The sequence below is a fragment of the Myxocyprinus asiaticus genome, chromosome 7 (genome assembly GCF_019703515.2).
Source record: "Myxocyprinus asiaticus isolate MX2 ecotype Aquarium Trade chromosome 7, UBuf_Myxa_2, whole genome shotgun sequence".
Classification (NCBI taxonomy): domain Eukaryota; kingdom Metazoa; phylum Chordata; class Actinopteri; order Cypriniformes; family Catostomidae; genus Myxocyprinus; species Myxocyprinus asiaticus.
The window spans coordinates 24532932-24547420 of NC_059350.1; the positions used below are offsets into that span (position 1 = coordinate 24532932).

The 14489-nt window shown below is 36.5% G+C and overlaps 2 protein-coding genes across 2 annotated transcripts; one reads left to right on the top strand and one right to left on the bottom strand.

Annotated features, from left to right (window-relative positions):
- The first annotated feature begins 165 nt into the window (after window positions 1-165).
- On the top strand, window positions 166-3063 carry LOC127443819 (protein DPCD-like). The gene is made up of 6 exons (XM_051702763.1): window positions 166-293; window positions 1346-1426; window positions 1511-1626; window positions 1730-1863; window positions 2196-2298; window positions 2638-3063. The coding sequence occupies exons 1-6, from the start codon at window positions 230-232 to the stop codon at window positions 2740-2742; spliced, it is 603 nt and encodes a 200-aa protein (XP_051558723.1). The 5' UTR covers window positions 166-229; the 3' UTR covers window positions 2743-3063.
- Window positions 3064-9508: 6445 nt separating this feature from the next.
- Window positions 9509-14181, bottom strand: LOC127443986 (fibroblast growth factor 8b-like). The gene is made up of 5 exons (XM_051703103.1): window positions 13626-14181; window positions 13501-13537; window positions 12713-12899; window positions 10574-10680; window positions 9509-10327 (listed from the first exon to the last, which is right to left on the bottom strand). The coding sequence occupies exons 1-5, from the start codon at window positions 13655-13657 to the stop codon at window positions 10052-10054; spliced, it is 639 nt and encodes a 212-aa protein (XP_051559063.1). The 5' UTR covers window positions 13658-14181; the 3' UTR covers window positions 9509-10051.
- Window positions 14182-14489: the final 308 nt, after the last annotated feature.

Consider the following 14489-nt stretch of genomic DNA (forward strand, 5'->3'; position numbering starts at 1 on the left):
ACGGATCAATTTCCGGGTCATAGTATCATAGCGTTGTCGGGTTTTTTAATAACCAAGCATTTAAACAAGCTATACATTGTGAATTTTCGATTATTTGTAACCATTTTCAATACTATAAGTGAATATATTATCTAATATAGATAAAATGCCAAATTTCTTGTTTGAGAAGTGACAGTTGCCTTGGTAACAGCGTGGTGTTGTTTGAGGAAATGAAAGAGCGGAGTAAAGCATGGCTGTTCAACGCTGGGCAGATACTCTGAGGAAAGCCAAAAAAACTGCCTTAATATCTGATGGTGAGTATATATATATATATATATATATATATATATATATATATATATATATATATATATATATATATATATATATATTAGTATTTTGTATGTATATTCATGCTGATAATCCTGCTAATGTGGCTATATTATGGCTATATAAAACAGAGCTCGGTGCCTTTATGTCCCCAGTTTAAGTAATTGTGTATTAGTGTTTAATTTCAACAGATTTCAGTTTTAATAGTTTTGTTAAAAAGAACAATGTTACACATTGCGATGGGCCTGAAAGTCAAATTTAAAATTATTTTTTAATTTATTGTACTACTAGTGTCATGTCCCCGTGTCCACAGGGCAGCACGTTAAAAAGTTTTGACTAAAACTAGTGTTAAAGCATCAGATTTATAAGTGTTTAATATTTAATTCTGGCTCTAAAATGTATTAATTTGTAGTAAATGTGTCATTTTAACAATGACTGTGGAGGATGTTTGTGTGTCCCTTGAATTATTGTCCATCCTGTTATGTCATGAAGGGCACAGTACCTTTAAAGGGACAATTCACACAAAAATGACAATTCTATCTTTATTTACTCACCCTCATGCCATTCCAGATATGTATGACTTTCTTCTGCTGAAAACAAACAAAAATATATTTTCTATTTTAGAAGAATATCTCAGCTCTGTAGGTCCAAATAATGCAAGTGAATGGTGACCAGATCTTTGAAACTCCAAAAAGCACATAAAGGCAGCATAAAAGTAATCCATAAGACTCCAGTGGTTAAATCTATATATTCAAATGCGATATGATAGGTTAAGTATGAAGCATAAAGATTTTTATAAAATTATGTTATTTGTTTATTTTATTTTTACTTTTCAAAGCCGAAAAGGCACCGCATTGTTGGAATGACCCAAGTGTGAATTTGCTGTTAGGTAATAGTGGCTGCAACTTTGCAGCATAAAATATCAGTCATGAAAAAATAATTGTTTCAATAGTGTTTAGTACAAGACAAAGTTAGTATAAAAAGACAGACACCTGTATAAATTAGTACATATGCTTTTTTTTTTTTTTTTCAATAGGTAAAATGAAAGTACATTATCTGTTTGAGGATGGAAATGAGATGGCTGAGGAGTATGATCTGAAAACAGATGAACTTGTCTGTAAGTGCAATTCTTCTGGATTTATCTAGCCTAATTGATTAGCTCATGATCTCAATGTTTAGTAATTATTGTGTCTTTCTGCAGTGCGTAATTGGCAATGTAAAACCGCTATTGGAGGTCAGGGGCAGTGGACATTGGAAGTAGGCGATATAAGCCCAAACCCTGTTACCACTGATTTAATAAAAGAAAACAGTTCAAATGTAAGCTGACTTTATGACCTTTATAGAGGTAATAAACTAAATCTGTTTACACTGGTGTGTTAGGCCACATGTTTTGTTATTTAAATGTTTTTTATGCTTGCAGCCACTGTTTATGCGCAAGGACACTAAAACCAGTTACCAGTGGAGGATCCGTAATATTTCTTACCCTACTGAAATATACAGTGTGTCAGTAGAGCCGATGGAAAGATGTTGTGTCATCCAGACCTCAAACAAAAAGTGAGTCCTTTAAAATGTATTTAAACTGGGAGACTTTAAATGTTTCTAAACCATCTAGTGCTGATTCAAGGCTCCCAACTGAGTATTTTAGGGGTCATTTGGTGTCTCTTTAAGTTGCTTATTTGCTTTCCTTTCTGAACATTCAAATCCTAACCTTAAAATTTGAGAAAATCCAATGCAATAGTCTTTGTTTTTGGTTTTGAGCCATACAGTGGCTGATGAACTTTTAGTTACCATAGCCCTGCAGTAACCCTACAGGTGGCACTGTTGATCTGGATGGAAGATTGATGACTGGCCATGAGACACATTCTCATGTTCATGTAATTTCCCAGGTACTATAAGAAGTTCAGTATTCCAGATCTCGACCGTTGCCAGCTGCCTCTGGAGAGCACGGCCTTGAGCTTTACCCACGCCAACAACACTTTAATCGTCAGCGTGAGTGAACAATTCTCACCGCGAGTCTCACTTAATCACTTTCTCTCGAAGCTCTTTCTGTACAGTAAGGTATGTATTCACAGATTTTTCCACACCACGTAGAGGAACATTCCCTTTTGCGCAGATCCGGGACTAGATTGCCACAACTGTAATCCTCACTGTGAACTCACAAATCTGGTCTCAGATCATCAAAAGGGCAACTGTGCCGTCTCTTTTTATTGGTTCACCTAAGTGGAGAGGGTTGAACTGAACTGCTCTCACATCTGTCATCTGCTCCAGTACTCAGCTTTTTCATCCAGCCATGGATTTTATATGAATATTTCTTGTTTTTTGTTGTAGTACAAGAAGCCCAAAGAGATTTTAACACTGGAACAGGAGCTGGTCGGGGAACTGAAGAAACTGAAGGGGACAAATGAAGGAGATATTGACTGTAAAACTCAGTGAACTGCGGTGGATGTGCACTAATTGTATTTGTCTGCATGCGGTTCTTCACGTTCAATTTGGTTCAGTGTCTTACGTTGGCATGTTTCTGTCAGTCCTGTGCATCCAAGCAACCCACTTTAAATTACTCCTCTCTATTGTTGGTCCTGACTTCAGTTGAGATTCTCTGGCAGCCCATTGAGTGTCTTTGCAGCTGTTATTCAGAAGCGTGACTGAGTGTAAATATACAGTATATATATTTTTTTCTGTTCTGCTAATTATGTTCCTAATATTGCTCTCAGAGTTGGATCATTAATTTCATTGAAATAAAATATAAAAATGACTATAAAAAGTTTGTACGTTTGTTTTTTATTCAGAAATGTCAAATTTTTAATGCTAATGCCAAGAGAATACTGCTCTTTATTCTCATTTTAACTAAAGAAATTGGAATTTTGTGGATTTTTGTCCTTGTCTGTGAACTTTGAGGCCATGGTAGTGTATTCCTAGAAGTTGACAAAATTATCTTTTAGCAGATATACACATTTAAATGCAAACTATTTCTCTTCCGGGAAGATGGAGCAAAAATATTGATGGCTTATCTTGCACTCATGGACATTTTCAAATATTTGTCCAATAAAATGCTCTCTAGACCCTTCCCCCAAATACCATCTGCCTCTACTTTAGCAAATCATAGTAGAAATCATGGTTCATGGTTTTATTTCTTTCTTATTTCAAAACAGATAGAGAAATAGGAAATTATTTTGCTTATTACAACATAAACACATATTCAGGGTTGGGGAGTAAGAAATACATGTAACGGGATTACGTATTTAAAATACAAAATATAAGTAACTGTATTCCACTACAGTTACAAGTTAAATCATTGGTATTTAGAATACAGTTACATTCAAAAAGTATTTTGATTACTGAAGAGATTACTTTGCATTTTATTGTCATTTGTTTCATTTCATATTTAGTGCTTTCAGATGGGAAACATTTATACATATAAATGATGCGATCCAAAGAGCGTTTGAACAGTGGTGAAACACTTTCTTATGATGTGTTACATTCATACGAGCAGACAGAGAAGTAAGTTTGGAGCAGAAGAAATAGAAATAAACCTTGTGTAAATTGTCAGCTTTATGCTAAGCTAAAATACTATTTCTAGCCATTTACATGCACGTTACTAGGCACGATCATACTTTTTTATCAAGAAAATTCACATTGGATCATAATTTCTTTTTTCTAGTAAGACCTTTGATATTAGGGCAAAAATCGTATTCTTGATAATAATTTTTGTATTGTTTTCCTGTAAAAATATCTAAAAATCCTTAAAACAAGATCAATTAGATTGATCTTGTTTTAGAAACAACACTGCAAAAGATGTTTAGGTTTTTCAGAGAATGTATTTTTAACATGTGTATTTTGTCTTACTGTACTGGCAGAGTTTTTATAGTCAAAACAAGTGAAAAAATCTACCAGTGCTGAAGAAGTAATCCAAAGTATTTAGAATACGTTACTGACCTTGAGTAATCTAACAGAATACGTTACAAATGACATTTTACAGCATGTATTCTGTAATCTGTAGTGGAATACATTTCAGAAGTAACCCTCCCAACCCTGCCATATTACTTCCTGCTTATTAGCACACCAACCTCCTGTTTAAAGGTTCATATTCACAAATGGACAACTTTTGCATCTAATTGTTGTAATTGTTGCATTCATCTGGGTTCCTTCGCTTTATCTGTATTGGTTTATGGAAGATGTTTGGTCCGGACCACAGTAGTACTCTGTACTGTAATTAGAATACTACAAACATAAACTCTTTGTTGGTTTTAAGGGAAAGACAACAATATGATGAGTGTAAGAGAGTGTAAGCAAAAAACCGGCATTAAACCACAAGTCATTCTCACTATTGTGTATAATAGCCTCCAAGGAGGACGTTTTCTGACCTGGATATCACCAGCCTAAGTTCAGGGTTGATATTGCAGACAATAATTAAATATTTTAGAGTGGCAGCTGGAAAATAAGGAAGATTGGATTTTTAACAACGGTGACTAAACATAAGCTTGTATGGCTAGCTTCCAGTTTTAATACATGACTGAAAAAGTTTGGACAATTTCCATGTGCAATATGGCATGATATACCACCTTAGAATACCACCTAATTTCTGGCTTTGGAACAAGCCATTGATATGAACTGTCAAAATGATTGAAAACATGTTGACTGTTCAACTGAATCAGCAGCTTTTGCAGTGTGCTAAGCTCTCATCATAACAGCCTCATATTGACCACAGAGAGACGGAAACCATAGTGCATCTTTACACCCATGTGTTGACAAGCAGTCCTGCGGTCCAAACATCTGCACACATCATTGGAACCTTCTAGGAGCAGAACAAATCCTGGCTAGTCTTCACCCCTTTTCGCACTGCCCGAAGATGGTACGCTCCAGTTCACAGCAATATGAGATTCCAGATTCAACCAGTGCTAAATGCCCCGGAGAGATTGTTGGCCTAAGGTTTGAGAGAAATTATTCCGAAATTTCATATATAGAAAGAATATGTTGTCTATGGTTAACGGCTATTTCCTCTAGTCCCTGTTCCTGGCTCTTCTGACAGACTGGTGACCAGTGGTCTGGACTTCTGGCAGTTGCTGACTGTCATCTATATCTCAGAGGGGATACAACAATGGTTAATCCATACTGGACTTGACCTCTACAAGCATGTTCTGTTGTTAGTGTCGCTGCTTTTAAAGAGATGTCGCCTGTTTTGGAGGGAGTTATTGATTTCAGATGCTTTAAAAAAGGACTTTTTTTGTATTGTATTTTCAGACAGATCTCATGGAAAAATCGGTGGCAGGAAGTTGAATGTTTTGTCTTCTAAAATCGTTTAAAGGTGGATTCAGTATTTTTTTGAAGTATGTCAAAGTGTCTCACACTGAGACCTAGTGGCCTGGATGCTGCATTATTCAAACATAGTAGTTTTCAGTTACCAGTGCCATTGTAGAAATTCACTAAGCACAGTAAAACACGATAAATTTAATCCATGAATGAAAGTGTCCATTAGACTTGCCACAGTATCATAATTTTCACACCGGTGCGGTGTTCACGTTCAAACCGACTAACACCGGTATTACCGCTGGTTGGACGCTAGGTGGTACTATGGGGTCATTTTTGTCAAGCAATAGCCTACACAATAACGCAAGGCAGCTTGATTTCAAACTTTAAAATTTATTTTTTGTTGATTTTCACTAAAAATTCAAATGAAACTGAAAAAATTTAAGTGCAATTAAAATTGTGTTGTTCAACTTTTAGAAAGATGGCTTTTCAACAGTTGTGAAGGGCAACATGTCTTTGGAAACTAATCTTTCACAATATTTTTCACAATTTATTCACAATATTTTTATTAAAAAATTATATATATATATATATATATATATATATATATATATATATATATATATATATATGAGGGATCGGTGAATATTCTTGCTTTAGTGTTTTTGCATAGAAAATGTAATTAATTTATTTTAAAAACGAAAAACTCAAACCAAAGACATTTCTAAATTCAAATAGTAAAACCGGTAACACAGTACACTGTGGCAACACTAAGTGTCCAATAACAGGGCAGTTACTTTGATTAAAGCCACACTATGTCACTTTTTTTGTTAAAAAACAACAAAATGTTATTAATGAGAGAGTGCAACAAAAATCCATCTTCCAAACCATAAATACACTTTGATAAACCTATAATAATAATTAATATTTTAGAGCTGTCGGGACGGATTTCGCGGGAAATTGCATACATATGTCATTCGCCCGTGCGTGTCACATCATATCCGTACACAGAGAAAATAAGCTCTGGCTACTGTAGTGTGCGTGTTGGAGTAGCTGAAGCTGAAAGTTTGTTGTCACAACGAACCAGAAAAATTGACCATGGATCATTCAAAACGGCAAACCTCCAGGGAATCACTTTGTAAAAACAAAGAAACCCCAAACAGAGCAGAGTCTACAAGCAAAAAGGGAAAGCGACAGAGTCCGTAATAAAACCTGAATCAACATCGGCTTTGCTTTTCAGAGGTGGCGACAACTCAGAGATCTGAAAGGATTTAAAAGTGACCCAAAGATGGCTTTTTTCTTACTCAACAGGTATGATATTTTATTGATATGGTTTATGTATAGCTGTGTAATCACACACACAAACACACATCTGTGTGTGTGTAGTGAAATACAATAATTATACTGTAATCGGTGCAGAACTTTTCACTTGCTAGCACACGTGTGTATTTTTCTTTATAACGGCAATAATTTATATAAATAAATCCTTTAGTCCTAGGCTTGCCAAGGATATGTGAGTCTTGAAATGATGTTGACCACTGGTTGGTAACAATGACAATCTATAAATTAGTTACTACCGTGGTCTGTCTGGCCAGAATATCAAGCAGTTATAAAAACTTTACAACGTTTGACCTTATCAGACTAGCAATCATTATGTCTAATGCTAACGAACATTGCCAAACTTTTGTAAGGTCATTTATTTCAAAACATCAATGTTTCCAATAAGTCAAAACAACAGCATAAGATATGGCACTTATTTGCTCAGATGACATGTTTTCGGATATCCATCTTTTTCTTTCTTTCGTTATTTATTTTTCCATTCGCTCTGATAAGATTTCCTGTATCCATGTGTATACCGATGCCTCGAACCACATTCATCCACACAGAGGAGCAGAGCCGAAGCGCGACTTACGTCATTACCAAAACAATGTCCTTCCGTAAGAAACATGCAGTTTTATTTTTTAACGCTAGAGGGCCACAAGTTAAATAGTGTAGCTTTAAGTGAGTAGAATTCAGCTGGTCATGTGATGCTAACATGGCTGCCCCCTTGAGGCGCCCCTGCTCCATGTAGAATAAAAGAGCTATTATAAGGTTACTGATATGACTGAACTCTTCATCTTACATGAATGTTCATGATTTTATACAAATGTTTCAAAATTACTATTCATTTCTTTAGAAGTAAAACTTTTTAAATGCTTTCTGATTTCTGAGCTGCCCCCAGTGTCTGGAACTACAGTTGTGCATGTACCCACCTTCGCAACTACATTCTTTCACTTACTTCTTTGAATGGATGTGATGTGAAGGGCACAGCTCGTCTGATTTTTTTTCTAGAAACATCTGAGTAGTAATTATATATATAATATACTACTAACCCTATTCCAAACCCTAATCCTAACAATAACTCTTAAGTGTGCTTAGACCAAAGTAGCATTCTTTCACTAACACCTTTGCAAATCTGGATAGCTGGAAATCAAGAGAGATGTGACGTCAAAGGTAAAGCACATACTATTTTTGTAGAATGAACATTTGCCGCATGGTGGCGCTTGTCTGGACTTCGGCACATTGGGTGGAAAAAACTGAAGATGATTAAAACATTCATATTGACATTGTGATCATTTATTTAAATAGATTCCTTTGTACCTATGTAAATTTGTTGTCAATACGCGGACACAAAAACATTTCTCCTTTTTAAAATACAGACATTGGGTCTACTTTTTTGAGAGATGCATGCAGTCTTAGCCAGGCTAAGGTCTTTTGAGATGAACAGAACTAAGCACTGATTTAAACTGTTTTTAGTAGGTCAATCAAATGCTTTTATAGATTACTGAAACATGGCCCTGCACGTGGAGCCAGTCCAAGGGCCAACTGACGAATCAAAAGTCCTGGGAAAAGGCGACTGGGTGAAGAGCTCAGTACGGTGATTTTTGTTTGGTGTCTCTTCTTCCCTTTCTCCCACCCCATCCTGAGGCCTCAATGGTCATGCTCAACTGCCTCAACAGAGAGACACTCTTTTTTGGCCCTTTTCATTCGTCTCTGCCCCTCTTTGCCTCTTCCCAGCCATTTGCCCTCTTTTAGCCCCTCTCGCCCACATCTCAAACCATAACACCCCCCAAATGTTTTCTCTCCCCTCATCTTTTTCTCTCTCGGTTTCTCTCACTCTACCCTCACCCCTTCTCTGTGTGACTGGGCTTCCTTTTTTGATAGCTGACCCCTCCTTGTGTTATTATTCAGGTCCACCATTGTATAACATGTTTCTTTTCTACAGCGCCTACAAAGGGAGCATTTGATCAGAGGGTTACGGTGCGCGGGTTGCAGAAATGCAACTACACGGTGGTAACCTTTGTTTGGGACTGCAATGGTGGGTTGACCTCATCTCTTCTAAAGTGAAAGGCCCGAGCTATTCAAAGTCCCAGTCTCACTTGCTGAGCACATTCAATCCAGAGCGGCCTGTCACAGATATTGGTTCACAGTTATCTGAGGCTCAGGGCTCTTTTTCTGGGAGTTCGACTGCTGGGCCAAAAAAATAACAACAGCTATATGGTCCTGGAGGTATACTGTTTGAATAGACTAGAGCATGCCCTTGAGTTTTCTCTCAGGCTGCTGCTGTTGTCAAGTGAATAACCCTGACTCTGAAAGAAAGTGGGCTCCCAAATTGGCCAACTTGTGTTCCTGGAGGCCTTCAACTTTAACCCACACTTGTTGTCCTCATGTTCTTGATGTGCCCACACACATACAGTGTGATCTATGAGAGAGATTGAATTCAACCTGTCACCTAATGATCACTGACTTTTTCTATAGGCAATTTAGAACAAACCAAATAGCCTACAGTGTAGGATTCCATCTCAAAGGAGTAAAAAAGGCTAATAAATTATAGTACAAATGCTAAGTTTCCATAGTGTACATTAGATTTATAGCTAACAAGTAAAGAAAGAGCACGAACAAAAACCTTGTTAAATCAGTACTTTTACATGAATTTAATACACACTCTAAAATAAATATTTTAAGAATCTTACAAATCTTCCAATAAAAATATATAGTAATGTACAAACAATAAAGATGCTTCTTGATAATATCATTCAACATCATGGAATCTGGGTGTATTTGCATGTGTTTGTGATCATCAGTAGGTAGCTGCCACTTTGGTATATTTCTGTTGTCATGCTTCATTCCCAGAGATATGCTGTTCATTATTACAAGGCCCACATTGCCCTCTAATCAGTCAACAGTTCTGCCTCTTCAGTCATTATACTGGCATTGTCCCAGAACACACTGTTCCTAGTACAGTCATTCATCTCAGGTCTGAGTCTACTCAGGTTCCTTAATCTTTATAACTATCATGGGTCCACTCTTTCGAAAAGTTTGGCATGATGTACAATAACTCTGGATGCACATAGATTAGATAAACTCAAATTAAGATAGCATTCCAGTATAAGATATGAGGGGGGCTCCGGCAGTGTTTGACTGCATGTCTAAGTGCATGTGAATCGCTGCCCTTTTCTCAATTCAAGCTCGTGCGCTGATGGTGCTTAGTCCTCTTGTTAAGGGGATACGGGATTAAATCGAAAGTCTTCTGTTCTGTAAACAGGTGTCCTCGAGGAAGACGTTTCATGAAGTGGGCCTCTCGCTGGTGCTGCTGGGTCTGCGTAGCTTTTCTGGGTCGGCCCTTGCGTGTAAAGGCCATATACCAGCCTTTGTACTTGGCGTTCTGCAAAGCCGTATAGTTATTTTCCAGAACGATCTCTGTGAATATGCAGTCCCTTCCACGGCCCTTCCTCTGGCAACAAAAAGAGACATGCAGCGGACAACTGAAATGACAAACTCAGAAATCTGCTATTTAAGCTTGAGTGGTTTATGAGTTTTGTTTAAAGGGCATGATGATTTTTCCTGTGATATGATTGTGCCACTCAGGCCAATGTAATAAATATAATCTTGCAAAAATATACATGAACACACTAGATGTTTTATTGCTAAACTTTGTTAGAGAGACATTTAATGGGGAAAAAAAGATAAGTTCTCTCACCCGTCCAATAAGCTTGCCTTTCTTGTTCATGCAAATGTAGTATCCTGTTTTTGCTCCCCTGATTCGAACCCGGCTTCCAAACGTGTCAGTTTCCACAACAAGTTTAGCTGTATAAAGTTAAATTGTTACAATAGCTGTTACTATTCCACATCAATTTATGGTGATATGTACATAGAAAGGATACTTCTGATGTATATTAGGGAGTTTTGAGATTTTACAATGGATTATAATGCAGGTGGTAAGCAAAATTGTTTAATCTAAGACTATCTGGGTTTATCTATGCAGTGTGACACAGATTGACAACATTGACAGTGAAAAAAATTTGGAGTGGGGTTTACTTAAAAAAAAAAAAAACAACAACAACTTAGAAAACAATTTCCATGCATTAACTGGTAGTGAATTTTACAGACCATATTTTCAAGTAAAGGGTACACATACAAATTCTTGGTGGCTTTAATTGGAATTTCTCAAGTGAAGTTTACTTTGTAATACTCTATTTCAAGTAAATTTTACTCACTCTTTGTTTGTACATTATACTTAAGTAATGTAACACTGAATTAAGCCATGTTTTTAAAAGTGTACTAACTTCTCAATGCTTTTTTTAACGCACTTAGTCATGTAGCACATGACACATGAATGCCTTCTACAGGATGCTTAATGCATGCTACGTAGTTTGTTAGACAACATCACCTTGCTTTAATGTTGATAGAAACAATATCCAGAGCTGCGCACGCAGACCTCATCACTTGGTGCATAAAACATGATGATGGTAACAATCAACAGATAATCCTTTTGATTATGAACAGGTAATTTTGAGTAGAAAATGAACTTCAGACTTAAAAAAAATATGAAGTTCCTAAACTTAACAACAAAATCAACAATAACATTTTTATAAATAAACTTGCAAACAGTCAAACCATGCAAGCTCATTAATCATTCAAGCCTGGTGCATGCTGGGAACACCACCTTCGAAGATTTAAGTAAAATGTACTCATTTAATTTACCTGTGAAATGTACTCAAATTAACAAATAAATATGACATGGATTTCTATTTTAGGAATGGTACATGATTACGCATTGTAAAGATAACAAACAATCATAAATAATACTTATAAGCTAGAGCATTCTTTTTTACATGTTTGAATTGAATACAAATGTTGAATTTACTTTGTTTTCTAGTTCACGCTTAAACTCATTCAATGTAGAAAGTACTTAATCTTTTCTGCTACATTTATTCACCACAAAATAATTTTTTGCATGATGTGCATTTGTGTGCATGTGTGTGTTAGGCCAGATAAGTAAGAGTAAGAGAAACAAAGAAGGGTATAAACTGATGACGCTGACCTCACCTCTCTTCATAAAACTGACTCATACATTGAGTTGTAAAACTATGAAAATTCCTCATAAAATGACCCTCCAAAAAAGTGGGCAAAGTGGATGGACTGCACGAGTGGAAAGATGTAGACACACCAAAATACTTCGGTGACAGGAATTCACTCCCAGCGGACGGGATTCTAACCACTGTTTTGTTTGGAGAAGAAGTAAACTTGCTAAGTCTCTCTTAAAACAGGTGTCTTACTGTATAGCTTTAAAAATGACATTGAGTTCAAATAAAAAAGGAGATCAGCATTTTTCATTGACTATTTACAGCACTAAGGCATACTATGTATCATATGTCCATCTTCTCTTTAGCAGAGAAAAAAAAATATACATGTAATTTTCAATTTTGGAGCAAATAACTCTCTTTTGGACAAAATGATTCTTAAACCCATAGAAACTTTAGATCATCTTCTTCCACACATAACATACTGTAGGAAATGCTGGATTAAACATATTTGTTTTGGAAGACATGACAGACGTTAAATAATTCTGTTAGAAATGGTTAGAAAATTGCATGTCATATTTCAATCCTACAACTCTTTATTATGTGGAAAGCTATTCGGGAAATGTTAAGACGGCAGAGGTAAGATGAGTACTGATGCGTTTTCCAGAAACATAGCAGGTTTCTCTTGAGATTCCCACACTCTCAATAATATAGAATCCATTTCCAAATATTTAGATTACTGTTTGGCAATGACATTTACTGTATAATCTTTAAAGAAACCAAAAGTAATACCCTTAGCAAAATTTGTGACTTGCCATGTATATCTCCATCTTCGCCATTAGCATTGACTCTCTTGTTGCCCAGGACTTGAACATGTTTACCACTGGTCCGGCTGTAGAGCTGATAAGTCCTTGTTAACCTTCGACTCGTCCTGTCTGACAGACGACTCTGCTCCGTTACGTGGTGTTTAAAATTGGGCACAGAGATGGACTGCATCGTCATCTGTAAAATGTGACATGGGAAACAGTAAATAATGAGAAAAAGAACCATGTTCTGATAGTCTGCTATGACATACATATAACATTTTTATGGACTGCACTAAAGGACAATAAATGTGGTACATCTTCAATGTTTCTCATCTCAGATTATACTTTTTGAAGGATTCCATATATGTGGTTGTTCTAATGAAGTGAAGACACAAGACATTTGGCACTCTAGATGACATGCCAATGAGAGGTCATTTTTTTTTTTTTTACCAACGCTGATCTTTCACCTTTGTCTCTCTGGGCCCTTTCCCATAATGATCCTCTTTTGTAAGTCAGCCATGCGCTGTGTCCACATGTTAGAGCCATTACCTTTAATGCTAGGGTTTTACGTCTTTTCAAGATGTTTGACAATTTGCCAGTGACTCTATTAATAATGAGTTGTTTTCACGGTTATAACACATTTACTGCACGCATATAACATCACAGGATTCGTCTGTGTAAAAGTTTGAGCGGTTTCAGTGTGTCCTGCTGATGCTTGACTGGAAAATATTCGTATGACATACTGTATAACCAACCCAGTGCACACGATTACATGAGAAAAGATGCAGAAAACTTACCTGCGTATAAAAACATAGAGTCATGAATTGAAGGCACCTGCAATACAAAACACAAGTTAGTTAAGGAATTGTTGTTTAAAAATAACTCAGTATAGCTATAGACAAATTAGTTGTAGCCTACTTACAGGTAACCTAACTTCGATGATTTCAGCCTCATTGTGAAGTTTCCAAACTCTCTGTGCTTATTATCCTAAATTAGCTCTTTATTAATTCCACTGCACGTGCATATTATTGTGTGAAGATGCTTGGCCCATCTGTTTTTCAGCAAAACGTTTTCAATTCCTTTATGACTGCAAATAAAAGTGACGGGACAAACTACAGGCTACTGATCGATTGAAAAGGTGACTTTATTCATCCAGTGTTTCCCTCTGACACCAGGTCAATTCGTCAAGTCGCTATTATTCCTGGGAGCTGATGCACATTACAAGCGACTGTTCGCACAAAATGCATAATTCGTGTTCAATAACAGCGGAGACACGAAAAATAACATTCTTCAAAGAAAAACAGCTCCGAGATCTGGTGGCGCGCGGAGCTTTTGCATTATGTTTCCTCACGGTATCCAGAACTGATGTATTACGCTTCATTAAATGAATGCCATTGAAAGAGTCAAAGACATATTCGGGTTGATCAAGTTTGATGTTCCCTGACGAGAGTCTGAGACGCAGAAGCCTCACTGTCTCTCTCCACTTTCAACCTCCCAATGTCAACCCCTCTCTTCACGTGTAGTCTGACTCCCGTTAACTCCACAGAAGCGCCTATCCCACCCCTTCAACATTTAAATTCCTTCAGTAGAGGAACAAGCCATTCATGCAACCTGTACCGTTAGCCTACAGGAGTTTATACAGGACACGATACACTCACCAGATTAGTTTTTAAATAGTCACCATTTAAAAACCAACTTTTTATTATTTATTTATTTGCTATTCTCGTAAAAAAAAAAAAAAAAAAAGGAAACTTTGATTAAAATGAAGGCTACATCGGAAAAAGAA

Coding starts and splice junctions, on each gene's coding strand:
- LOC127443819 (XM_051702763.1), top strand. CDS start 230: ATGGCTGTTCAACGCTGGGCAGATACTCTGAGGAAAGCCAAAAAAACT. Junction 1,627..1,729: donor TAAAAGAAAACAGTTCAAAT/GTAAGCTGACTT, acceptor TTATGCTTGCAG/CCACTGTTTATGCGCAAGGA. Junction 1,864..2,195: donor ATCCAGACCTCAAACAAAAA/GTGAGTCCTTTA, acceptor GTAATTTCCCAG/GTACTATAAGAAGTTCAGTA.
- LOC127443986 (XM_051703103.1), bottom strand. CDS start 13,657: ATGAGGCTGAAATCATCGAAGTTAGGTTACCT. Junction 13,538..13,625: donor TCATCGAAGTTAGGTTACCT/GTAAGTAGGCTA, acceptor TTTGTATTGCAG/GTGCCTTCAATTCATGACTC. Junction 10,681..12,712: donor CGAAGATGGAGATATACATG/GCAAGTCACAAA, acceptor AACTTTATACAG/CTAAACTTGTTGTGGAAACT.